Source organism: Sciurus vulgaris (assembly GCF_902686455.1).
Source record: "Sciurus vulgaris genome assembly, chromosome: 12".
Lineage (NCBI taxonomy): Eukaryota > Metazoa > Chordata > Mammalia > Rodentia > Sciuridae > Sciurus > Sciurus vulgaris.
Window position 1 is genome coordinate 30,527,323 of NC_136473.1, and position 26,534 is coordinate 30,553,856.

The following is a 26,534-nucleotide window of genomic DNA, read 5'->3' on the forward strand; positions in this document are numbered from 1 at the left end:
TAGATTTACTTGTGGGTGCGTTTGGAACAGGAAAAGTAGCTGTTTACAGGTACGTGGTTGATGGTATGCAAATTCTAGGTTTAGGTACATTTTCTTTATGTTGATAGTTTTGCATTATAAACCTATTTTAACTATTCTGGAAAATACTTATGCTCTTTTTAAAATCTGGAGTTATTTCAGCCCTCCATGTTTAGCCTTTCATCCCTCTGTATTTTTATTTTCATACCTGATGGCCAAACTTCCAGCCCCTACCAGTGTAACACTAAATAAAATTTGAAACTCAGCAAATAATAAAATGAGCCACTTTTTAAATGTTATTGTGTTTGAATTTCGGAAATCATTTAAATGAGTAGTTCTAAATGAGTTTGGAGTGGGGAATTTCCTCTTTACTCTGGATGCTATAATGGAGTGTGGACACTAAGTTAAGGAATAGAATATACCATGAACTGGTAGCCTTCAAACGTAAGTGCTGATCAGTAGTTGAAATGCAACAGGCATGGAATTCAAGCCAAGCCATTCCACACACTCACTAATTTGTAAGCTTGCGAAAATGCCTATAACTTTCTAAACCTTAGATTTTTCATCTGCAAAATGGGAATAGCAATGCTTACTTTATAAGCTAACCTTTGTTAAAAAGAATTCAGTGAGAATCTGCACATGAAGTACCCAGAACAGTAACTGGTTAGATAGTTGATGCTCAAAAATTTTGTACTTTCCTTTAAAATATTTTATAGGAATTTAAGAAACTAGGTCAGGATATTAAGACAAAAGCCAGAGAGCATACGTAACTGTCCCTAGGTCTGCAGTGCTAATACAGTCAGCTCCCAGAGAGTCTAAGGTTAGGTTTCCTGCTGCAGATGGATTTTCTTCCTCATCAGTCCCATACAAATTCAATTGAGGGCTGATTTATACCAATGACTTCCCACTTCAGGTTCTAGAGAATCAGGCAGTTGGAACTCCCAAAGTCTCTGAAGTATGGGGCTTGGGGTTTGTAGTGGCCATGAAGGTGTGCCACTTGGAACTGTTGGAGAGAAGTTGACCCATGGCCCCAACTGCTGTATTCTGTGTCTGCCACTGCCCTTGTGTCAATGTCCTGTTTCCCATGAGCAGCTCCCAGCCAACTACTGAACACAACAAGGACATAAATAGAAGCCTATTCCTGCAAGACATGCAACTCCTCTCTCAGGCAACTCTGATCCAAGGACACCCCATCACCCACACCAGAACTTTCTTATTCCACCTTCTCTCCTTCCCTTCATCCTTTCAGGTATCAAAACTCCAAACCTCCTCCCTTCATTCCCCTCTCTTCTCATAGATGTTTGCCACAATAGATTTCTTGCATGTCTAATTCCATTTTATCATCTGCTTTTCCAAGGACTGGAATTAACACAATATGGAAAGTAAAATAATAAAGTACAGCTATACAGCATAAAGCAATTTAGGAAAAGTCTCAGTGGGTCCCCTATGGTAATGATGAATTGTTTGAAACAGTGTCCTAAGCAACTTTCTGCCCTCAAGTCATAGCCCTCCCTTCCATCTTCAAAGAAGACTTACCCAATATGGCGTCATGGCATCCTGAAATCTGGTGGCTTTGACTCCCAGACATCGTGTCTTGTAAACTTTAAAAATTGCTCTACTCTCTTCCATGGTGATTTACTCTCTTGTCTTTTTATCCTCACCTGGATGACCAGAACGGTGCTAACTCCATCAGTTCCTCTCTTAAACTTTGTTGCATATTAGAATCACCTTCCAATGTGGTCCTTGCCCCAGAAGCTCCCCTTCAGATGGGCCAGAGCATTGTATTTGTTTCAAAACTCCCTGAGTGATTATATTGGGCAGTCAGGATTAAGGACCATCACTCTGGGTTAAGTATGGAAGTATTCCATAAACCCACCCTCGTGCATTTAGCTAAATCTGCAAAGCTCAGATAGAACATTGCCAGTTGAGGTAAAACATTGTCATTGAGCCAACATTTGTAAAATTTCAGAACTTACTATGAGTGACTGTAAGATGATGTATTTCCTCAAATATGGATATAAATATTCTACCAAATTGTATAGCAGTATTTTACACCAATGTTGTCACAATATTGTGAGTTCATTTCATAAAGAAAGAAGCTGTACTTGATAGGCCCACAGCATCCCTTATTTGAATTCATGTGTTATCAGATGTGTTTAGAGGTAGCTAGTTGAGTGGGTTACCCACTTTTTCATGCAGACAGCAGAATTCTTGGCACAAGGCTGGGAATGTTGGCTGTGGCCTTTGAAAATAGAGTTCTGTCTTTCAGGAAGTGAGCTTCTGCCTATCGCTGGTAGGGTCCATTCAGCCCCTGTGTTTTCTCCCTGCAGAGCCAGACCAGTTGTGACTGTGGATGCCCAGCTTCTGCTGCACCCAATGATTATTAATATTGACAATAAAACTTGCCAGATTCCAGAATCTTTGACACCTGTGGCCTGGTGAGTTCACCCAGTGCTTCTCAAATGTGGATTCAGATTACCTTGGTATCTTGTAAAAAAAAAAAAAAAAAAAAAAAATGCAAAATTTCAGTGTTGTAAGTCTGAGATAGGGCCTGAAGCTTTGCATATGTAGGAAAAAAACTTCAAGAGGGTACTGATGCTGCTTGTCTTTGGACCAAGTTTGAGCAGCAAGGAAGTAGTCTTTCATATGCAACTATGGCATGATGCTAACCTTTGGCTAGTTCTCTGATCTTCAAGCTCTGAAATGAAAAGCATCAAAACCTTTGGGAAAACGCCCAATGAAACAGACCTTGGAGATCTCTTTGGCATACTAAATTGTTAATCAAACTAAAAATAAAACAAAATACCCCCTCTTGCATTTGCATATGCATATAGATACCACTTTTCAGATATTTACTAAGCAGTCCCCCCCACACACACATGCACTTTTTTAATAGTCTAGGTTGGGTTAAATCACTCAGTTTCCTGTGCTGAAAACAGATGTCAATTTTGTAACAGAGCATGTACAACTAGACAGAAGGTAAACATTACAAAAATAGAGATTTATTTTTGTGGTCACAATCTCATCATCAGGAAGACTGGTAGATTCATGGCCCCTTAGCCTGGATCACAGGAGAATATTGCTTATCCAGCTTTTCAAAGTGTCCCTTGGGAATTGTGCCAGTCACCTGAAAGGAAGACAAAATGAAACCAGATTATATCAAAGCCCAAGAAAATGCCACCTTGTATTTCAAGAGTAGGTCTCAAGGGTCAGAGGTCATTACAAGGGATTACGCTGACTGGGCTTATCTTCTAGAAAATCAATAAATCCCTGAGGTGTTTGAGATTTGCCCTCATTTTCCAGGCGATGTGGTCGGTACAGTACGTTCACTTTCTCAGAATGTCATAATGTAGAACAAGCCAATCGTGACCCAAAGAGGTTATTTCTAGCCCATGTGAGTGTGTTGCTGATGGCCTTTCAACAGGAGTTCATACCAGACTCAACACTTGAGGTGGAGGGCGGGGAGTACAGAGGACCCTGAAGAATTCTTCTAAAAACATCCTGCTGCTGGGAGTTCTCATTGCAGGGAGGCGTGCCCTCTTCCTTAACTGCTTTTGAAAGTAGTTGGGAAATGCCCTGAGCGCAGTTTTAAATGGTTTAAACCATAAAATAGTATAATGAAAACCTGATCTGAGAAAATATGTGAAAGAGCCAGCATTTTTCTTAGCCTGGTATGATAAAATGAACATTAAATGAACTGTGAGTGCTACTTGAGCGTGAGTATTAAAACTTTAATATCCCCCTGTAGTCTTCCCTTTGTGTCTTTTTAACTCCTTGGATTTCTAGAAGGAATTCTTTCAGCATGGATGGTACACTGATATAGAGTGTGGTGGTGGTTTTGAACTAGATAATTTTTTTCCTAAGGATTTTTAGTTTTGTGGATAGTTTCCATAAGATTTAAGTAGTTTTAAACATGATTATGGGACCTGTTTGGTTTTACAGAAAGCATATTATTTTTTAACCAGAAAATGTCCTCTTTTAATGAGCAATTTTCCTATTGCATCAAATGATTCTATTAAGATGAGATGCAATTTTTATGTGGAACAAATTATATTATATTCCTTTAAAAATTATTTATCTAATTCTATTGCATGCATTTACTGAAAGGCATTTTCTTTTCTTTCTTCCTTTTTTTTCTGTATTTATCATCTCTTCTTCTTGCTTGATTTGTAATTTTTCTTTGGGAAGTTGAAATTTCCTGCTGTGTTTCATTTCTCAACTGCCACCCACTGTTAGCACAACTGCTATACTCTCGGAGATTTCTGAAATCTCCCCTTATAGGTAGGGTTGCCAGATTTAGGGGGCGTGGGGAGAAAAAAAGCAGGACACCAAGTGAAATTTGAATTTCTGATACAACAATGAAAACTTTTTTGGCATAAGTAAGTCCCTTACAACATTTGGGTCATATTTATACCAACATTTATTTCATTGTTTGTTGACATTCAAATGTAACTCAATGTGTTTGATCTGGCAACAGGATTTCACCCCAAGCACTGATACCAACATGGAGGTTGTCATTTATCAAAATTACACCTTTGTAGGCTTTGTGCTCATTAATTGGTCAGTTCCCAAACATCCTTAAAGAAACAGAAAACGGCTTTACCTTCCTTCAGACACAGGCCTTGCTCAGAGTCATGTGTTAGGGAAGGGAGAGTCAAGGTCTGAACTCAAGTTTCCCTCATTTGACCAGCAAGCTGCCCTCTCTCCTATTAACTGAGGATATTTGGTTTGTGGATGTTCCATTAACGCCAGATATCAGAGCGTTCAAACACTAAGCTTAGATTTCTCCTTTTGTGCCATTCCTGAAACTGGTTTGACCTTCCAAATCTCCCTGCTGCTCTCCTTGGAACACAGAAAACTTTTCTCCTTTTCCAAACATCAGAGACATCTTAAACTCTCTCTCTCTCTTTGTAACTTAGCGTACTAAGTTACAAAGTAACTGGATTTGCTTTTGGTGCATTCATTTCGTTTTTGTTGTTTACCCTACAGAGACATTTCTTGGACCTGTCTCTTCCATTTCACCTCTCCAGCCTGCTCTGCGAATTTGATATGACATCACCTAGGGCCTATACTACCACAACAGCATCCTAGCTCTTCTGTTGCCCTACATCTGGGTAACTCCTTGCAAACTTATCTTTATTTTTCTTTATTTTTTTATTAAAATATTTTTTTTTTATTTTTACAGACACATTTTGATTCATTGTACACAAATGGGGTACAACTTTTCATTTCTATGGTTGTACACAATGTTGTGTATGGTTGTTACACAATGTTTATTTTCATTTGCAAAATTTCTGAGTGGTTCCTCAGTATAAAAATAGAGAGGTAACAGTTCAGTGCAGAATGTGTCTCTCTCATTCTTTATAGTTATTGTTCTTATTCTAAGAATTTAGCTTAATTTTTTCCAAAGTAATTGAAAGGCCTCTGTGAAAAACCTTTGATTGAAGATCTGAAATGGTTCCTCACTTTCATCAATAGAGGTTTGGTCTTTTTTTTTTTCTTTATTTTCTTTTCTTCTCTCTCTCTCTCTCTCTCTCTCTCTCTCTCTCTCTCTCTCTCTCTCTCTCTCTCTCTCTCTCTCTCTTTCTTTTTTTCTTTCTTGTTTCTTTTTTTTCTTTTTGGTACTAGTAATTGAACCTAGTCTTGCTTTACCACTAAGCTACATCCCCAGCCCTTTTTATTTTTAATTTGATACAGGGGTTCATTAAGTTTCTTAGAGCTTTGCTAAGTTACTGAGCCTGACCTCAAATTTATGATCCCCTCTGCCTCAACCTCCTGAGTTGCTGGGATTACAGGAATATAGGCATGCACTACCAAACCAGCTCATTGTAGATTTCTTTCAATCAGCTATGTAGTTTTATAAAATATCTGCTATTGACATTTCTAAGTTAGAAAAAGAAAATAAAATCCAACTCAATAAATATTAACATAATTGATTGTTAACCAATTAGGGAAAAACTACTGGAAGTTTGCATTTTATAAATGCAAAATTAACTAGTTACTTCTCCAATCTGGGAAAAAATATCTTTCCAGATTTAAGTAACTTTGTGTAAAATCTTATATTTGCCGTCATCAAAAAAGGATTGAATTAGCAAGAATGAAAATTAATTGTTTTGTACTTTTAAATTGTGTTTCATGTTAATCTCCTTTTCTCTTCCTCATACACAGCTCTGAGCAGACTCACATCCCAGGATCATTATTCCAACTGTGCATGGGTAGTGATTAGTGTGAGGATTGTGTATTGTCCTGACCATATCAGAAGCACTGTCTATGAACAGTTTCATTAAGATTTATGTGATGAGGGATCTGGGTGGATTTCATGGTTGTTGTTCCAATCAGACCTACTCAGAATAATGGGCCATGCCAAATATGATCATGAATTCAGTAATGGTTCACAGCTTTTCCTGACAACCCGAGTGTACTTCATAACTATGTACTGACCTGCACGTGGTCCTGATTCTACGGCATATAAAACACATGATGTGTGTGCATGGGTTTGTAGATAACAGAGTTTCCTGTGTTGAGAATGAATATGCCAGTCCACTGCTGAAGAGCTTTGAGATTTTCTCTTTAGATTAGAACAGAGTTCTTGAAAACTTGTGACTTAACAAAGAATTTTCTGCTAACGACATCTTTAAGACAACAGGTTCAGGTTCGAGTGCTGTAGTCAATAATTCAGGAAGTTGTAGTGGTTCTATTAAGCTTTACAAAAGATGTTAGTCATCTAGTTGTTAATGGTATTGAAGGTACAGAAAGGGGAAACTAAGAAAGAAATATAGACATAGACTGACATATAATCTATAAAATCAAGAGTAACCCTTCAGCTGATAACTTCATTTACCAAATACCTTCCCACAAACAGGGAATAATGTCCACTTTCATAACTTTATTCCTTTTCCAAAAACTATATTGCTTTTGAGCTGTTCATATTAAACAAAACACAATATCTAAAATTATTTTAATTTATATATGTTGATAACTTCATTACATAGATGAATTTATCTTCTAAAAGCTAATGAGCTTTGTCTATGCAGAATAATGATAAATGGAATAAAGGTCAATAGATGACTTTAACACATAGCCAAATACTTCTCCCAAAAAAAAGCTGGGCACAGAAAAATCTCCACCTTTAGAAGCTGGACCTACTATAAAATTTAAAGATGTGATTAACTAGTCATCTCCCTTGAATTCTTCTAATTGAAGTAGAAGTGCACCGGAATTTGTGATTTCTCTGGGGAGGTGGTATAAACACGTGTAATGGTAAAGACATCTCAGGAAACTTTTGGCTTAGTGGTATGTGGCGAATTATTTACCCTAAAGGGAGACATTGACTGGGGTCACAGAGATAGATGAATCCCAGATGTGACACATTTTCATTATGTTTGACACAGGAAGCCAACATATAATTAAAGTATGATTAGGGGTTATTTACTTTGTTAGAATTCTGTGGAAATATTTAAATCATACTACAGTATCTTATTGGTAAAATCTCTAAAACTGTCATTAAATCATAATAGCTATTTTCTTATAGTTCTACTTCCTTTGAAATGTGAAAAAGGTCCCATCTCTCATGCTATTAGTTAGAACTTAGAATTTTTCAAGAGGGAGGTGAGAGCATTTGGCAAACTCAGGCAGACAATGGGACATTGCTCATTCCCTCTGTGGTCACAGACCAGGGCCAAGGGTAGGTCCTCCCACAAGCTATAGCAGGACATTTCCTTGGGTTGTGATTCAGTCATGTTCAAGGCAAAACTGTGAAGTGTCTTCCATGCACATCTATCTTCTCATTATTGTCTTCATAGCCCATATCATTGCACCTACCTAGCTAAACAGCAGCCTTAAACTCCGTATTTCCTTTCTCTTTGCCCTACCTTTTCTTTTCCCTCTACTGCCAGTCTTACCTGACTCCTAGCATGGTACCACCAAGTTCCAGTCCTTTCCAAGCAGAGTGGGTGATGTAAGTTAAGCAGAGTGTGCTGCTCCATGCTTTTCAGGATTAAATTCCCAGTAACGAACATGACTTCAAAGCCCTGTTTCCCATCATTCCACCAAGTCAGCTGTGCCTCCAGCAACTTCCGCATCTTGCTGGATGCTCTGGCCACACTGGATCTTTCACTGTTGCAGATGGAGTCATGTTCCTACTAACGCAGGCTTTGCCATTACTATCCTCCCCCTGGCCTGCCTTGTTCTTCACTCCATGGCACGCAGAAGATATTCATTCGTATGTATTCACAGCATAAAGGCAGCAGGGTATTAATTGATCAATTGTTCAATCAATTAAACTCTAGTAATTTTTTTCAAGTATTTCTTTCCTATAAAGAGTTGTGTGTCTTAATTGTCTTGGTGCTGTGGCAGATTGGTGGGAGATGTGTGTGTATGTGTACACAATTAAAAATATAGAGAGAAAATTATGTATTCATTGTACTGGGGAAGAAGGAAAGAAAGATTTCTGCTTCAGATTCAAAACTGCATTAACCAATCAATTATTGACTTATTTTTTCATAGCTTTTCTTTAAGAGTATGTGCATCTGTAGCAGGCCAGAGCATTTCAAACACAGTAGGTGAGCATGTTTTCATTTTTACTCTCCTGTACTGTATCAAGCAAACTGAACAGTAAGCATCTCTGTGCACAGACCATATAAAACTAAAGATCCCTTCCTTAACACCCAGATTTCTATTGCATTTCTGGGAACTTGTACATAATAATAATTCAATAACTGGTATTAATATTGTGTATAAAGTATATAATCATGGGGAAAATGACAATCTGTAAAAACATTACAAAACAATTTTAGCTTGGGAAATATTTTGTAACGTTTTTTTCAGTTCATGTATGTGTTTGATCTCAATTATTGAAAAAAATACTTCCCGAATAAGCAATTTAAAATAAGAATTCATATCTGAATACTTTTCCTTGCCTGATTCTATTTACTCTATTTCCTTCCTTTAGCTCTGACAGCTGAGGTGCAGTTAGATTCCCTGAAACAGAAAGGAGCCATTAAACGCACACTCTTCCTGGACAACCATCAGTCCCATCTCCTCTTCCCTCTGGTGATAAAGCGTCAGAAATCCCTCCAGTGCCAGGACTTTATCGTTTACCTTCGAGTAAGTGTTCCAGAAATCACTTTGCGGCTCTCATGTGGCAAATCTGAATTCCAGCCATTCCCCCCCATTTAATCATCGTATTTGTCTCCAGAGATTCCCATCTATTTTATTTTCATAGGAGGAGGAGGCTTTAAGGTTGAATACTCTTCCTGACCCTGACTTCCACTAACCTAATGATCTTGCTCTTAATTTCTAAGGCTTCTTTCTGTTTTGAACAAAATCTTGATAACAGCGCTCAACTCAGGTGGTTTTCATTTCTAAGTGCCTCCCCCCCAAGGAACATAAAAGTTCAATACAATTTATTTGAATTTTTATCCTACGCAAGGTTGTCGTGTTAGATTTTTATCAGTGTGCATTTCAGAGCCAACTTAGGAAAGCATGAGGCATTCAAGGCTTTTATTAATAAAAGTAATTTATAATTATGCCTTTTAAAAGTAATATGTTTTTACAATTCTAAAACCTACCGTGAAATTTTAAAAGTCCAAATACTTATACCACAATTATCTATCTTCACCTTGCCAGTGGTTGGGCTATGGTCATTCATTCTCATTTCTTCTTCTCTAAGGGACTGGTTAGCAAGGGGGACATGCAGGAAGACCAAAGATTCACAACCACACTCACACATGAAAAGCCAGGCATGACTTACACCTCTGACTGTGACCTTAAATGGCATAACTAAAAGGTGACATGCCTTTTTATGTGCTTGCTGCTGGGTGCTCAGCCTCTCCTTGGAGGAATTCTGTGCCTTTTCGCAAGGGAACTTGAAATGTGCTGAAAGTGTTTTGAAGTTCATATAAGCCAGGCCTTCAAGAAATAATAAGGGAAGAAGAGAATCAGGATGTTTTCTTCCCCTGAGCCCAAGAAAACTCCTAAATTCTGACAATCTCCTGAAAACAAAAATCCTAATTCTCGAAGGTTTTCATTGCATTTATGGTGTATGAATGTAATCTTTTGCTTTGTGGCTCAACTGAATCCTGTGTGAGTTGTTGACAATCTGGAGATCCCGATCCCGAAGTTTCCCTCTAGAAGCACATGTTAATGAAACTGGGGCTCTAAATGATTTCATCACTGAACATAAACTAACTACGCTGGCTCCTATATACCACATAAATCAGTGTGTCTAAACCTGTTGCCATGGTAGTTTCTCTATCAGTTGCTTTCATTGAGCAGTGTCCAGTGTTGCCTGCCTTTTGCAGACCAACATCTTGCAGCTATTTCACAGAACCTCTCTTGAGCTTGTGCTTATTTTTCCTAGGATGAAACGGAATTCCGAGATAAATTATCTCCAATCAACATTAGTTTGAATTACAGCCTAGATGAATCCACCTTTAAAGAAGGCCTGGAAGTGAACCCAATACTTAACCACTACAGGGACAATGTTGTTACTGAACAGGTATGTCCTTGATGAACTTTGATGACATTTTGTACAGGTAACCTCTGAGAGTGTGGGTTCCTATGACCTAAAATGAAGTCTGGTCCTGTCTGTTTTCTTTCCGACACATAACTGTGTAACATTTGGGAGTTTTTTTGTTTTTTTTTTTTTCTAACATATTTCCTGAAACACTGCATCATTGTGTTTTCAGAAGCCCTTCCCCTGATACAACCAAGATTTAATTTGTTCAAAATGTGGCGGTAATAGAAGCAACACAGCATACAATACTCAAAACAGTGATAGTGTATCATTCTTGACAGACATTTCAGAATGAACTGAAATTAGACAACAGTGTGAACTAGTCTATGTTGAGAGGTCACCTCGTTACCTAGGGTGTTGGACTGGACAGAATCAGGCATCATAAGATGAAAGCTTTGGTTTAATTTTTGTAATTGTTTGAAATTTTCAAGAGAAAGGATGTGACTCAGGTTTTCCTAGATTATTCCTGATGTGTGGTTTGTACAACATAGGCTCACATCCTGGTGGACTGTGGAGATGATAATCTGTGTGTTCCTGACTTGAAGCTGTCGGCTAGACCGTGAGTTTAAATAAATAAATGTGTGCATTCTATCTAATGGAGTACAGGAGTTTATTTAAAGTTTCTATGGAGAAGGTACACACTTCCAACAACTAGAGAAAATAAAAAGCGACTTACTTGAAATTCTTGAGCTTGGCAACACTTTGGGTTAGCCTGGGGTTTGGTTAGTTCTTTGTCATTGGCATCAAGTGACACATCCTGAGATTTTGCCTGGGCTGTCTCATCTTTCAGCAAAAGTTAAAAAAAAAAAAAAAGCAGTGTTTTTTGTTAAAAGTAAACTCACATACTGGGAGGTTGGGGTTATATTTACTTGCCTCAGTCAACTGAGAAAGCATTCAAACAGGAGGGTTCCATCTACACCTTAACCAAATTGGTTTTCACAGCACCGCAGATACTCAAAGCCATCTTTAAAACTGTCAAAACAAAATTCATTTTAGTTTGCTGGAAAAAAAGAACTTAAAATGCACAGAAAGGAGTAAAGCAGATGTCACAAAGTCAAATAAGAAGCAAAGGGCTTCCTCATTGTCAGTAACTGGGAGCCCAGACTCCAGCATCTGTAATTTCACTGTATTAAGAAAGAATTCAGACTGAGACATAAAATATCCTCTGGTAGCAAAAACAGATTTGTACTCCTTCTTCTCCCAGAAACTGTGTCACTGCCATAGTTTGCAATCTGTATGGTAATTTCTCAAGGAGACTTTGACCAAACTTCATAATTTAACAAGTGTCAAAAGCAATGGATTTGAGGAAAGGTCAAAAGTGGAAGAGTCATTTCTAAATGTTGTTTTGATTTTGAGTTCAAAGTGAATTAAGTTTCCTCAAAATCCTTCAAAACCCTCTATTGGCCACTTAGGATCCTGTTTCATCTGCCTGTTTCTTTCTCCTTATCACTATTGTGTCATGTCCCCTCTTACTTTCTAAACCACCTCTGTTTTCTCATAGCCCATTTTCTTCCTCATATATGTTTTCATCAATGTCCTGGAGCTGCTTTATTCTGGCTTGCAAGCCAAATATTAATTTTGCAGAATTTTTGCTAGCAGATTGCTAATATATTGGTAGCTTGAAATTGACTATAGCTAGATGATTTATACCACTGGAATCCAAAAATGCTATAAATCAGTTTTTGTTATTGGGGACCTGGTTGTCAATCATTTCCAGTACCTCACTGTGTGTCTTCCCACCCTTCCCTTCCAGACACAGTTCTCGCGACTCTTCCCGCGACCCCTTCATGATGACCTATCTTTGTTGTTGCAGTTCTACTTTTGCATTTGCTATTTTCCTTTTTCCCTCCTAAATTATTCTAAAAGAAAAATTTGTGAAGTCAGAGAAATAGAATAACTGATCATTCTTCCAAACTACATTTTTAGAGATAAACACCAGATTATCATTGGAGATGAGAATCACCTTATGCTCATAATAAATGCAAGAAATGAAGGGGAAGGGGCCTATGAAGCGGAACTCTTTGTAATGATACCAGAAGAGGCGGATTATGTTGGCATTGAACGTAACAACAAGGTAATGCCTGCAAATTATTTGAAGTAAGGAGCTGGGTATGCTTTTCAATTCAAGAATGTTTAGTAGGTCATTCAGCCTGAGTTTCTTGCTAACCAAAAGAGAACAAAATGGCACCTTGCTCTGTCAAATCATGGTAGCAATGAAGGACTTAACACAGTGTTAACATCTGTCTTTGCCACAGTGCAAAGGTAAGTTTGCCAAAGACCAAAAGCTGAAGCAAGAAAGAGAAAAGAACTGGACAAAACGGTGGGTGGCTAATTTCCCAGGCTAATGCCCCATTCTTGAGGGCTTTTCAAGGTTTGTTTTGAGTTCCTTTTAGTTCCCAGCAGATCACTGGAGGTCTGGTTTTGATTATGGTTTGGGGAAGAAGGTCCAGCCAATCCTGCTGAGCACTGATAACAACCTGAACAGGAACTGGAAAGGAAACTAGTTCATTTTTGTTTCTTCTGGGTCCACTTTGGGATTGTGACCAGGGGAAAAAACCCAGTTCTTCCTCATGTGCCAGTTCTCAATGCCACTATTAGAATGATACTAATGCTGTTTATAATCTTCACATTCATTATCACAACATGAACCTTTCCACTTTGCTCCTGCAGTGTTCTTAATCACTTGATCTAGAAAACCATTATGAATTCATTATAGATTAATAGAGAGTCCCTCTGTTTCAGATGTATGCAAAACTCACAACTCAGGATAGAGACCAAGCTTCACATTTCTTTCGTAGGAATAGGCACATCCTAGGCACTCCTTAAACACTTTTGAAGGATCTATTTAACCAAAGTTTATTAAATGTCTGCTTGTTTCCAAATACTGCAACTGCTAAGGAGTTCGTACTTTCTAATAATTGAATAATTTAATAGAAAGTGATTCCTCTGTTTCGATATTGCCATTTTAAAGGCATTTTAATACTTAAGGAATATAAAACACTCTGTTACCACTTCTAGTTTCATGGAATTTTGTTTTAGTTGTATTATCTTCCAGTCAAAGAAAATAAAAATCCAGATGAATAAGAATCGAATATCTTTGACTCATTTAAAATCATTATGAGTTTCTATGGAAGAAATTCACAGAACGAATATCTCCAAGTTGTTGTATCTGTTAAATATGTATAGCTTTTGGTGTGTCAATCATACCTCAATAAAGTGGTTTAAAAAATAGTCCAAAAATTTCCTATCTTTTCCATGTCAGCAATGAGACTGGAAAAGGAAAATTCATTCCACTTCTTTTCAGGAATGTACAAAGCTCTACAACCTGTTCCTTCTGGCCCCCGTTTAAGACATGAAAATCAATTTGCACCCTTATTGCTTCTAGTGAATGACTGATGACCATCCCATTTTCTTCTGCCTATAGTTACATGATTTTTCTTACTCATTTCTCCATTAAAGTAACTTCAAGATATAAAAAAATGAGAATAAGTGGTGCATTTATATATATATATATATACTTATAAAGATGGTGTTTGATAACCATTTTGAATTGAAAACTGTCACCTTGTATTAAATCTCTACAAAGAAAGAAAAATAAATTACAAACACTTATATGCAAATAATATACAAACAAAATACAAAAAAGAAGCTCAAGTATGATATTTTTTAAAAGAGAATTCAGAGCTCCACTCACATTTTTGTTTTGATTCCCTTTGAGTCACTCCACCCCTGACTTCATTAAACAAAACATCTATGTTCTTTCAGCAAAGCTTTCAGCTTACTGGAAGTTCCATTGGTTGCTGTGGAAAACCTGGGAGAGGGCTTATCACTCTTGTGGTTGTTATCCATAATCTCAAATGAACCCTTGACGAATTTTTCTCTCCATCAGTTTCCCTTTGGCCAAGACTTTTACTCAGTCTTAGAATTTTACAAGAAGGAGTAAGTCACATTCCGTTTCCTTCTTTGTCTTTATGCAGTTTTGAGGTTTGTGAAACTTTTCATTTCAACTCAGTTTAAGTTTTTTTTTTTTTTAAGTAAAATTTTCTAAGGGGAAAAAATATTAAGAATTATCTGATTGCATATTTGGGAGGTCCGTTGTTGTTCTTAAAAGCATTCATCTTTTAGGTGCTAATCAATACTTTCTCTAGATACATGAATCAAGCCAACCTATATACTTTCATTGACCTTTCCTCTAAATTTTTCTGGGAATAAAGGCCTATGTGCCTTATTCTTGTCATTGTAGTAAAGTATGTATGAGGTCATTTTCATCATTCGTAGTGTGCAATCCAGTGGTATCACAATCACACCGTTGTACAGCCATCACACCTATCCAGTTCCAGAACTTTTCATTATCCCAAACTGAAACTCTGTCTTCATTACAAAGTAAGTCCCATTATCCTGTCTCCCCAGACCCTAGTAACCACTCTTCTCTCTCTCTACAAATCTGGTTCTATTCTAGGTACTTCATATACAGCTTCATTTGAATCTCTCCAGCCAGCTCACTGTCAGCCTGTCCCTAACTAGACTTTTCATCTTCCTACCACACACTCCTCCTGTATTTTCTATCTCAGAGAATGACACCAGTCTTCACCTGATTTCCTTAATTTCTTAGTCCATATTCCGTCTCTCCACCCACTGGCACTGTAACCACCTTCCTCCACACTGGCATGACCGATTACCCAGATGATTGCAACAGTCTCCTAATCCACGTTCCCATCTACCTGCCACCAGTCCCTTCACTACAGAGAGAACCACCTTGTTAAAATGCACATCTGACCTCGTCACTCTCTGGCTTGAAATCCTCACTTGTTCCCTGTTGTTTTTAGGATAAGATCCAAATCCTTCAGAAGACTTCTGAAGCTATTCATTCTGCCACCCCAGCTCACCTCTTCAGCCTCCCCACGGCTTCCTGATTCTTTCTGTTGACCTAACTTACCTCTCTTTACTCATCCTGTAGGCATTGATAATAGTTGAGATGCACTAATAACTGAGGCTTAATAATAATTGAGGTTGCTTATATTTATTTACAGTGTCTATGGGCTGGATACTGCTTTGAGCCCTTGTATGTATATAATTTACTCAAGTCCCATAACAACCTTATAGAGAAACTGCTATCATGATCCCCATTTTTTGGAGAAGGAGAAATTAAGTAGCATGCCCAAGGTCGCATGATATTGCAGAACCAAGATTCAAATCTCATCCGTCTAACTCCTGGCAAACATTGCCCCCATCAGCTTAGATGCCACCCCCTCCAGGACATCTCCAGTTGCTCAAATCCTGTGCATATCCTCCTTTATCCTGATCTATTTCTCCTGTTACGAAACTTACCTGATCCTACTGTAATAATATATTTCCATTGCTTTTTATAATTGCCAGTGATTGCTTGCTCCAATTATAATAATAATTAGAAATTCAGTGAGGGCAAGAGGTCTTATCTATCAAGACCTGGTAAATAGCTGGTCCACAGTAAGTATTTTTAGTGAATAACTATGTGGATGAATAATACTCTAATAGCTATAAATGGATCAGCACAAAAATGTCCCTGAAACTGCTGAGGAAAATAATCTAGAATTATCTAGAAAAACAATCATTGCTTTTCTCATAGAGAGGAAATAAAAGTTAAAAAAAGAAAGAGGGTGGAGGGGATGTGGGAGTGAGAAAACTCTTTGATTGATGTCAGAGAACTATTGCTAGAAAGCTGGAAAAATGTCCACGTAACCTTTAACCCTTAGATAAGATAAAAATATTTTCTATTTTCTATAGAAACTAAATCCATGATATATTCAAGGAACATATGGGCACATGTGAAAGCTTTTGCTGGGTTCTTTTTTTTTTTTTTTTTTTTCTGTTTTCGTGTCTGAATTAATAATCTCAACATGAAACATCTCTGTGTAATTAGGATTAGTTATGGGTTTTTAAGAAGTTGAATACTTGCTAAATTGACCTTTGAGAAAAGAAAAGATTACCAGCTTTTGGAAAATATGTTTTTTAGTTCCTTCAGTGTAACTAACTAACATGTCATTCAGGGCATTTGGAGAGAACGTGTACTAAATGTGCCTCCAAATGTCAGTGATTCACTCCTTTCTCTCTAGTTGCAGTGTCAAAGTCTCAAAGTGTGTGATTTGCCCAGGGAATTCTCTAGGCAGATGTGTGGAGTTTGGGTTTGTCGTTTTGATTTGGGTTTGGATTTGGGATTTTTCATTACAGGGGAAGAAAGAAAGGAACAGAGGATCTTTTCTGAAACTTTCACTTGAAAATTTCACATTTCTTCCTTTTATAAAATTTCAACAGTTCTGATGGGTAAAGGACCATCATAGTGGTAACTGTCTCCCATGGACAGAAATCCCAAAAAGGGTGCTCCCTTGTGAAAAATCATCACATTGCAAAGCTGTCTTTGGGAATTGATGACATGTAATAGTTAGAGCAAGGTAATGGATGAGCATAAGTAGCTATCATCAATTACAGAGCAGGGGCATGGGCCAGTAGGTTTTGAAGTATGGAAAGAGAGTCAGGGTGAGGAGCAAGGGAAGGATCTCTAAGCAGCTGGGAGTCTTGTGAAGAGAGGAAGCAGAGCAACGAGAAACAGAAGGCAGCCAAGATAAACTCCTTTTACCTCCCCTTCTCTAGGGTAGAGTTCCAAGTGCTTCTTCCAACTTGAGTTTTATGAACTAATCAGAATAGGACATAGGGAGAAGCAAAGAGATTGGAAGTACTGGTTCAGTATAAAAGTCTTCTCTTTACATATTTGGAGTATTGAACAAAATTCACTTTAATTTCGAAACAAGACCATGGTGGATAGAAATTTGTGTTCGGGAAAGTTCCCTTGCAAATATTCATCAACTCTTGTGACACACTTTACATAGTACTGAGATTTCATTTTTGCAAGATTGTCATAAGGAATATCTGTTAATTCATATTTCATTATTTGCGATCTTCATGTCCTGAGTTTAACATTAACATCCGTGAGAATAATGTCATCAGGCATTGTGCTCCTCTGTGAAACCCATGTTTACCATTCAACACATTTTCTTCTAAAATTTACTTTTCACTTTTTCTCTCAGCCTTCTTCTGAGTCCACGGTCACAGATTAATTTCTGTTCAGCCCTTCCCACACAGGTGTTTGAAATCAAGGGCAGCTCCCAGGCCCCACATTGCTTCGTGACAGGATGTAATTTATTTTGCCCTCTGAACTCTAAGCTGGTGTTCCTTCCCATTGTAGGTATTGCGTCCGCTGAGCTGTGAGTACAAGATGGAAAATGTGACCCGGATGGTGGTGTGCGACCTTGGGAACCCTATGGCGGCTGGAACAAATGTAAGAGAAAACCAGCAGAAACTACCCATTTCTGTCTGATTGAATTCTACAGAGAAATAGTGCTCCCCAATTAGCACCCTCCAACCTAGCCCACAGCACTGAAGACAAATTAGGCAGGAAATTAACAAGGTGGAGGAATTTAGCACTATAACGGTAGATTAATGATCACAGGTTAAAAATGCAATAAAATGTTGGCTTTTACCTGGTTTCTCTTTAGACTTTGCACTTATGGGTCTTTTCCTGCAAATCTATGAAGACTTTTTTACTACATATTTTTTCTTTAAAATTTTTTTTTTAATTTTAACACAGACTTTCCCCCTTGAATTAAAAAGAAATAAAATGTAAGGGGGGGGAAAGACCCTTAAAAATAACTTAATTTTAGCAAAGAAAATTAACTATTATTTTCAGTATATGTTCCTATCTGAATATTATTCACAGAATTCATATTTAAAATGTTGCCATTCTCTAGTTTTTTAATCAGTTCTGCTAGGCCAGCTTTTGAAAAATAATGCAGAAAATTGTTAGTAGTAAGGGAAAAATAGTGGATCATTTTCTCCAATGTGCTTGCAAAAGAATAGGAGTTATTTTTCTCCTTCTCCTTCTTCTTTTAGTTCTATTTCCAGATTTAGGAACTTTCCACTCAGGATTACTTATAGACAATAGATTTATTTTTATGTAATCATACTTTAAGTCCATACATAGTAACTTCTTATGTTAAATATCATCATGGTAATTATAAAGTCATAAGGCAGGAAAAAAAAATTCTGAAATCTGAAAATGCTCCATGATTAAATCTTCTATAAACAGAGTTCACATATTCCTCTGTTTAAAATTATTGTTCATATTTATCAATGAAATGGTTTCTTTGAAAAAATTTTTGTGAAAAGTTATAATTATTTGTAGGTGTGTATTCAAATGCCTTCTCAGTGGATTCCAGAGAGTGCTGCTCCACTGTGTGCTATAGACCCATCACTAGGGAAAGAGGGTAGCTTTTATGTTCTTTTATTTTCAAAACAACCCTATGAGTCAAGTATTCCTGTAATTTACAGATGAGGAGACTGAGGCACAAAGAAGTCAAATGAATTACCGAAAGTCACACAAAAGTTGAAGGACAGAATCAGGATTTAAATCAGGCCTAATCACAAAGACCCTATTCTGTCTGGTCTGTAAAACTGTGAAATAAAACTAATGAATAGCAGATGAGACTTTAAAATGAATCCATGGAAGAGAATGGGATATCCAAACTGAGATATTAGAACATTTTTCATTAAAATCCTTCAAGTTAGAAGCTAATAAGTTCCTTTGCTCATTTTCAAGAAAAAATATTCAACCACCCAATATTGATATAAAGAGGTTTACCTCAGGGCAAATGAAAATGTAATGAGATGGCGCCACAGGGTCAGCCTCTGTAGATGTAGTCACTCATTCCTTCTCCAGTATTAAGCGTTAAATCTAGACCAGAGATTGCATAAGGTCATCAATAACAGAGGATAGTGTTGGAGCAAAAACTGGCCACCAGTGTCATTCAAAAAGGAGGTTAAAAATGGCAGTGTGGTCTGAACCATAAATGTGTTTATGTGAAAGGATATCAATCCATTTTACCAGCAAATAATCTTTAAAAGTCAGGGAAGTAAATTGTTTACATTCATTTATCTCTGAGTTCTCTAGTAGGAGAAACCTAATAGCTTTCTTATCTTACCCCTTAATGCCCTTAAACACATCAAATTTTATTGCATTCAGTTTTGTTATAAAAGACTTTGATTTATTTACTTCTTCATTTTGTACTTTTAAAAGACTCCCAGTAGATTGTAGTAAAATTCCAAATTGAAATGCAGTTCTAATTTTTTTAAGAAAAATCATAAATCCACATGGAATTTTTATCTCAGTCCCAATATTTTCAAAAAATTTATTTTCAAGTGACTTTTAATTTTAACTTAACAAAATATTCAAGGTATTTAGAAGTTTTACTCCTGGTTTTTAAATAGTAAAGCCATTTTCTTGTAGTAGTTAGAAAATATTTCAATACCCATAAGGTTCATAATGACTCACAAATTTTCTCAAACAGGAAAATGAAAAGAAAAAAATAGGAGATCAAAAGTTTTTTAGAATTAATGCCCAGAGAATCTGGTGTTAAGTATAGTTAAGACCACATGTGCCTCTTATGGATATGACTTTGCCATGTCTTGATTTGTCTTCATCTCTGTGAACTGTACTATACTGAGGCCACCTCATTCACAATATAGTAAGATTCCCATCATGGACGTGTGCAAACAAGGGCATACTCCATCATTCTTTTAACATTTTTTTCTGCATCCCTTCTATGTGCCTGTTGCTAAAGTAGAGTCTGACAATATAAATATGAAAATACACAATCTTCTTTTAGTATGAAACTCAGAATTTGCAACATCATAGGTTGAGTGATGATAGAGTAGTAAAGGAGACAGAAAAAAAGAGGGAAAAATTCTGCCTGACCTGGTTGGTGAGAACAGAACTTTTGTTACAGAAGTTACCTCTAATTCTGAGTTTCGAATCCTGCATAAGAGTTCTTCAAGTAGAGAAAGAAGGAAAAGACTAAAAAAAATCTCTCAAAGAAGAGAGAAGAGCATGTGCAATGGCCTGACCAAAAAATTGCCCATTTGGAATTGGAAAGGACTTACTTGTTACTGGAGCATGAGGGTGCACATGCTTTATAGTCAAGATATATCTACGTTTAAATACCAGTTTTGCCACTTATCAGCTGTGTTGCCTTGAGGAAGTCACAGGGAAATGGGGAAATGCTTACTTGTAGAAAGGTTTGAAGAAAGACATTGAGATGACGTAAGTAAAACTACGAGGATGGTGTTTGGCACATTTAGCACATTCCATAAAGTTCAGTGAAACAATGAGGATGACCTATGACCAAAACGATAATTTACTCTCAGAGTATTATTGATTCTCATTAAAATGTGTTTTTATATCTGATTTTATGCTCATACTGTAGTAGCTGTGATTCTGGAGTCAATTTGCAGGGATTTAAATTCTAGCTCTGTAGTTCATTGCTCTGCACGTGGGTAAGGCACTTAATCTCTCTAATCCTCAGATTGCTATTTATTTGTAAAATGTCAACCATGGTACCTATCTCAGAGTGCTTGTCGTGGTTACAGGATATGAAGAATTTAGGCATAGCACAGTGTTTGGAAGAGTAACATAATTTTTATACATGTTAACTTTTATTTCTACTTTCTCATTTTATATTATCATTTTCTCCATTTTAAAAATCTATTTTCAAATTATAAAAATAATAAAGGTCAGTTTTTTAAATTTGGGAAATACAGGAGGAAAAAATAATCCATGCAGCCACAATGCTAACCTAACTATAACATATTGTTATGGAATATTTCCCTACAGTACATCCCCACTTCTATATGGTAATTTTTCCATGCATAAACTTTTTAAAACACACTGCATAACTTTTATTCTTTGTTGTTCATTGTTCTATTAAAAGCATCATCCACATTTTTGCATTGACTTTATAGCTATAATTTCAACAACTACATAAATATCTATCAAACAGAAGCATCATAGATTTCTAAACCAGTTTCCTCTCATACATTTGGGTTGATGCCAATGAATGAATTAGGGGGTGGCCTGAGAAGGGGGAGTACAGGAGAAAATGTAGAGTGACCTGAATTTCCTGAACCTTGTAGTCCATGACTTCTTCTCAGCTTTCAGCCACCCAGGGCAGAAGCAGATAAAAGGATGTTACAGAGGCTAAGGTTCCATTTTTGGAGGAATTTCTTTAGGAAAGTTTTTCAACTGTGTATAAGGTCCTTCCCACATGATAACTTTGTGTCCCTCGTGTGATCTGTTGTTATTGTCATTGTTTTTAGTATTCTCTGGGCCTCCGGTTTGCAGTTCCACGTCTTGAGAAAACCAACATGAGCATTAACTTCGATCTCCAAATCAGAAGGTTAGACCTTTTAAAGCTTACATTATGGACAGTGCTTATGAGCAAAGAGATTCATAATGAAATATATGCCACTTTTAAGCTCTTTCACCTGAAAAGTTCTTCTGAAATCAGAACCTAGACTTTCACAGATCAGCTATTTTTGGTTTTTCTCAGTTATTTCTGTTTTTTCAATATTGTGGTTTTGACAGAGAGACTGCATTACATAGGCCACATTATGAGATAATCATATTTGGTCCTGGACACCCCCCACCTCCCTTCACCTCTACTTTCCCTCATTCCACACACATGCCTCATGCCTTCTCCCAACCCTGCCATAGTCTCAGTGAGACATCAGCTAATCTTTGAAAATCTGCAAAAAAGCATAGATTTTGCATGTGCAATCTTGAAATTGCCTAAAATTTCAAGAATGATTAAGTCTCTGATTAGTTTATTTGGGAACACCATGGCAGGATGAAGATGAAAGAACACCATATTTGGGGGGCAGAGCCTTCTCCAGCAATGATAAGCTGAATCATGTAGATAGCCACCCCCCTTTTCTAAGGATAATCCCCTTCAAGGATTCAACTGTAACTTTACCCAGTGTTTATTCTGTTCACTCCTTCATGGCCAAAAGCAAGGCATGCAGGTCAAGGCTTCCTGGCTGTGAACTTCAACCCATTATCTGGCAATGGAATAAATTTAATGAGTCAAAACCCATATTAAAAAAAAAAAAAGGAGCCAGGCATGGTGGTACATGCCTGTAACCCCAGCAACCTGGGAGGCAGAGGGAGGAAAGTTGCAAGCTCAAGGCCAACCTCAGCAATTTGGCAAGAACTTGTCTTGAAATAAAATAAAAAAAGGGCTGGAGGTGTTGCTCAGTGGTGAGACTGGGTTAAATCCCCAGTGTCCCCCTACACACACACACACACACACAATGAAAAAGAAAAATAAAAAAAGGAAATATACTACAATACAATATAATATGTTAGTACTGTTCATGAAACATTCTATTCAGACATATGTAAATGTGTATATCAAGATGCCCTGTGAAGTAGATATGTATTTTCTTTTTGTGGTCTGTTTTAGTCAGCTATTACACTGCTAAAAGACTAAAAGACCCAACCAGAACAATTGTGGAGAAAGAAAAGTTTATTTGGGGGCTCATGGTTTCAGAGGTCTCAATTCATAGACAGGAGGCTCCATTCCTCGGGCTTAAGGTGAGGCAGAACATCATGGCAGAAGAGTGGTGAAGGGAAGCAACTCACATGAAGATCAGAAAGAGAGAGAGACTCCACTTGCCAAATACAAAATATATGCCCCAAGGCCACGCCCCCAGGGACCCACCTCCAGCCTCACACTACCTGCCTTCAGTTACCACTCAGTTAATCCCCATTAGGAAATTAATTCAATGGTTAGATTAAGGTTCTTTTAATCCAACCATTTCTTCTCTAAACCTTCTTTCTCTGTCTCACATAGGAGCTTTTGCGGGCCACCTCACATCCAAACCATAACATGACTTAAAGTTTTAAAACTTCCCAAAACACTGATATAGATGCACATATGTGCCTTCCATAGTTATTTATAATTTGCTCAGCATGTTGAACTCTTGCTCTAATTATAGAAATGACTACCATTTGGTGCTTAGAATTTGATTCTCAAATACCAATGCATTGTGGCTAATCTCTGAATTTATCTCAATACCTTTCAAGAAGTGTCATTAGCATGTGATAACTTTTAAAACAATTACTCCGTGCACCAGGTTACCTTTTAGTACTATATAGATGAAAGATCTAGGATTTTTTTAAATATATAAGCTTAGAAAAGTGTAGCAGATTTAAAAATCTGCAATCTGCACCACAAAATACCCCTCCTCAAATTTTATGATAGATCTCTAGGGAGAAAGGTGCTCTAACTTAGCATAGGTATTCTTTTCTGATCTTACTTAGGTCTTTCTTGAATTTAACTTAAATAGTTTCTGCTGAATCTTAGAACATTTTTTATTTTCTCCAAATAGCAATGAGATGCACACGGAATGAATTCTTCTGAAATATCTCTTCATGTTACCAAAAGATTATTAAATTGCTTCTTTGTATTGGCAAAACTATGTAGTTCCCAAAAGGTTCAGATAGTTGGAAATATTTTAATTTTGGAAATCTTTTTCTTGTACTACTAAGTTTACAGGGGAAAATTGCCAAAGTGAAGGACCAACATCTCTTCTAGAGAGTTGCCTGAAGCTTCTATTTCTCTCCATCATTGTCTGTCACATTGATCCTACAGTGACATGAAGGATACATCTCTCATAAAATGCATGGATTTATTTAGGAAGAAAGTGTGGTATGAAGGAGCCAAGCAAATTCACTGATATTTCCTCCTTTCTCCTGACTGCAGTTAGGAATAAAAGAATGGAAGCAAATAGTTGTTGACTCAAGAGGCAAAAGACACTAGATAATATTCTAAATGCCACATCCAAATTCATCTTGTAGATCATCACTTAAGTAATTCAGTAATAAAGTGCTGAATTGGACAGAAAATAGAAGTGGGTACATCTTTAATATCCCCTTCTTCTAACAGTAGGTCATGATTATATTCCATTTCTACTTTGACATTTTCCTAAAAAATAAGAATGCAGATATACAGAAAGAACTATAACATAAATAAAACATCAAATTCCCAAAACATATATTATAGAGATAAAAGTATTTGAGAATACATTTAAAACTCAAATACTGAAGTATTTAAGAGATGGACATTTATCTGTCTGCTTATGCTGACAGGTTCCAAAGATGTAAATAAGAATCTAAGTGGGTAATTTATATTCAGTTTAACTGCTCTCAGGCCCAAAATAAATTAAACCAATGTTCTGAAGTATGAGCTGTTATAACCACATATTGATCACTATTACCTATGCTTAATTCCCTTTTCTACGAAAAGAGAAATGGGCTTTATAAATTAATAAGCTTAAAATACCATCTATTAGCAAATATTTGAATTAAATTGTCTTTCCCTGCCCCTGAACTAAATGACATAAACATTTCCCTCCCTAGGTAGAGAGGTTCTCATACAAACAGGGTTTCACAATTCTTCTTCTTTTTTTTTTTTTTTTTTTTTGGTGGTGGTGCTGGGGATTGAACCCAGGGCCTTGTGCTTGCAAGGCAAGCACTTTACCAACTGAGCTACCTCCCCAGCCCTTGAAGTTGCTTCTTAAGTAATGTTGAAATGAACACTATATTGTCTTTGCTGACATTCCAAGGACCAGAGAAAATATAAAAAGAATGTTAGAAAATAGTGAACAACGGAGACAAATGGCATTGGTGTAATAAAGTGAAAAATGTTTTTCTGTAGCGTATGCCATAGGGCGTAGTCATGTAGAGGAAATCCATCCTTCCTTGCATAGCTCAGCATTGTGGCAGTGATGGATTGCTTGTTTGCATGTAGCAGGGGTATTCATGAGGGACACTTCCTTCCAGGAAGGCCAGAGAAACATCTACGTTGTATATCAAACCTGGTTCCTTTATTACAAGGAGATTTTGTCAACACCACTGGTACTCAGTAGCAAGTGTCATGGCATGCCTGTGTGACAGGGGCTGATTCTGACTAACCTATCAGAAGATTTGGAATCTGAGTCTGCTGTTGCTCTTGCTGCATCTCAAAACAGCCTCTAATGGCCTCATATCAGACTCAAGTTCAAAGACAATTTCAGTGTTTGATATTTATTTACATTTTCAGGGTGTCATAGTGAATATGCTGTTATCCTAAACTAATTGTGAACAAAACTTAATAGAATTATTATGCAATAGCTTAAATGATACTTTTTTCATGAAATTCTTATTTCCACTATTGCAAAGCAGTGATGGACTGGAAATAGAATAAAATCTGGCTAATCTGTGGAGCAACGATATTTCAATTTCAAAACTAAAGAATTACTCAATGTTTGGAACCATAAAGTCTGCAACAAATAGAATTATTTAATGATTTTGGTGGTTAGAAATTTGAATCCTATCTTTGAAAGAAGAAGAGGAGAAGAGGTGAGAAATGAAAAGAAAAGATGTGATAATAGTTAAATGAATGGCCTGGGAACTGGAGTTCAAGCTCCAGTGAACACGTTCTTGCAAGCTCCTTCAGAAGGTTAGCATGTTGCTCCATTGCAGGAAATGATCCTCGCACCTGCCTGTTTCTGTTTTGTGTGTCTGTGGGTAGTGTAGACAGTGGATCAGGACTTTTCCAAAGCATTGTGGGAACAATTCTGTCTCTTCCTCCTTTGAAAGCAGGACTTCATCCTGTTCTTTCCAGCTCCCACATATTGGAGAGCTTCAAAATCTAGTCAGAAACTACTGCATTACCATCACCAGGGTTTGTCCCTTGAATCTAAACGAGATTTAATGATGAACAAAGAGAAGGCTTTCTCTTCTTAATGAGACCAGAATCTAAACATGACCCATAAGTGGTGATGTGGCCACATCCCAGGTGGCTAAAAGCTACCTAGTCCTATGGTCACTTCAAAGAAAGCACAAAGGAACAACAAAGGCAAAGGGCCCAGTGATCGAGCCTCTTGGGAGGTACCTTTTATGTTTCTTAAAACACTGACTGCTTAACACCTCTATTTTTTGGAGGTTAATTTTCATTCCTAATTATAGTTCATTAAGGGAACAAAACAGCAAAATTAAAAATAATTTTGTCATTTTTCAAAGAAATATTATATTAAACACACTTTCTAGCTTAAGACTCTTGACACTTCAGAAAGAGCCATATCACCTCCAAAT

At 37.1% G+C, this 26,534-nt stretch overlaps 1 protein-coding gene across 2 annotated transcripts in view; it reads left to right on the forward strand.

Annotated features, from left to right (window-relative positions):
* The window catches only part of ITGA8 (integrin subunit alpha 8), a 232,611-nt gene that overhangs the window by 152,581 nt on the left and 53,496 nt on the right, over positions 1–26,534 (forward strand). For both annotated transcript variants that reach the window (XM_079108168.1, XM_079108169.1), the window contains exons 14-22: positions 4–49; positions 2,349–2,456; positions 8,524–8,579; positions 8,969–9,123; positions 10,379–10,516; positions 11,026–11,093; positions 12,461–12,608; positions 17,754–17,846; positions 21,716–21,795. In XM_079108168.1, the coding sequence (XP_078964294.1) occupies positions 4–49; positions 2,349–2,456; positions 8,524–8,579; positions 8,969–9,123; positions 10,379–10,516; positions 11,026–11,093; positions 12,461–12,608; positions 17,754–17,846; positions 21,716–21,795 (892 nt within the window). The remainder of the gene's footprint in view (positions 1–3; positions 50–2,348; positions 2,457–8,523; positions 8,580–8,968; positions 9,124–10,378; positions 10,517–11,025; positions 11,094–12,460; positions 12,609–17,753; positions 17,847–21,715; positions 21,796–26,534) is intronic.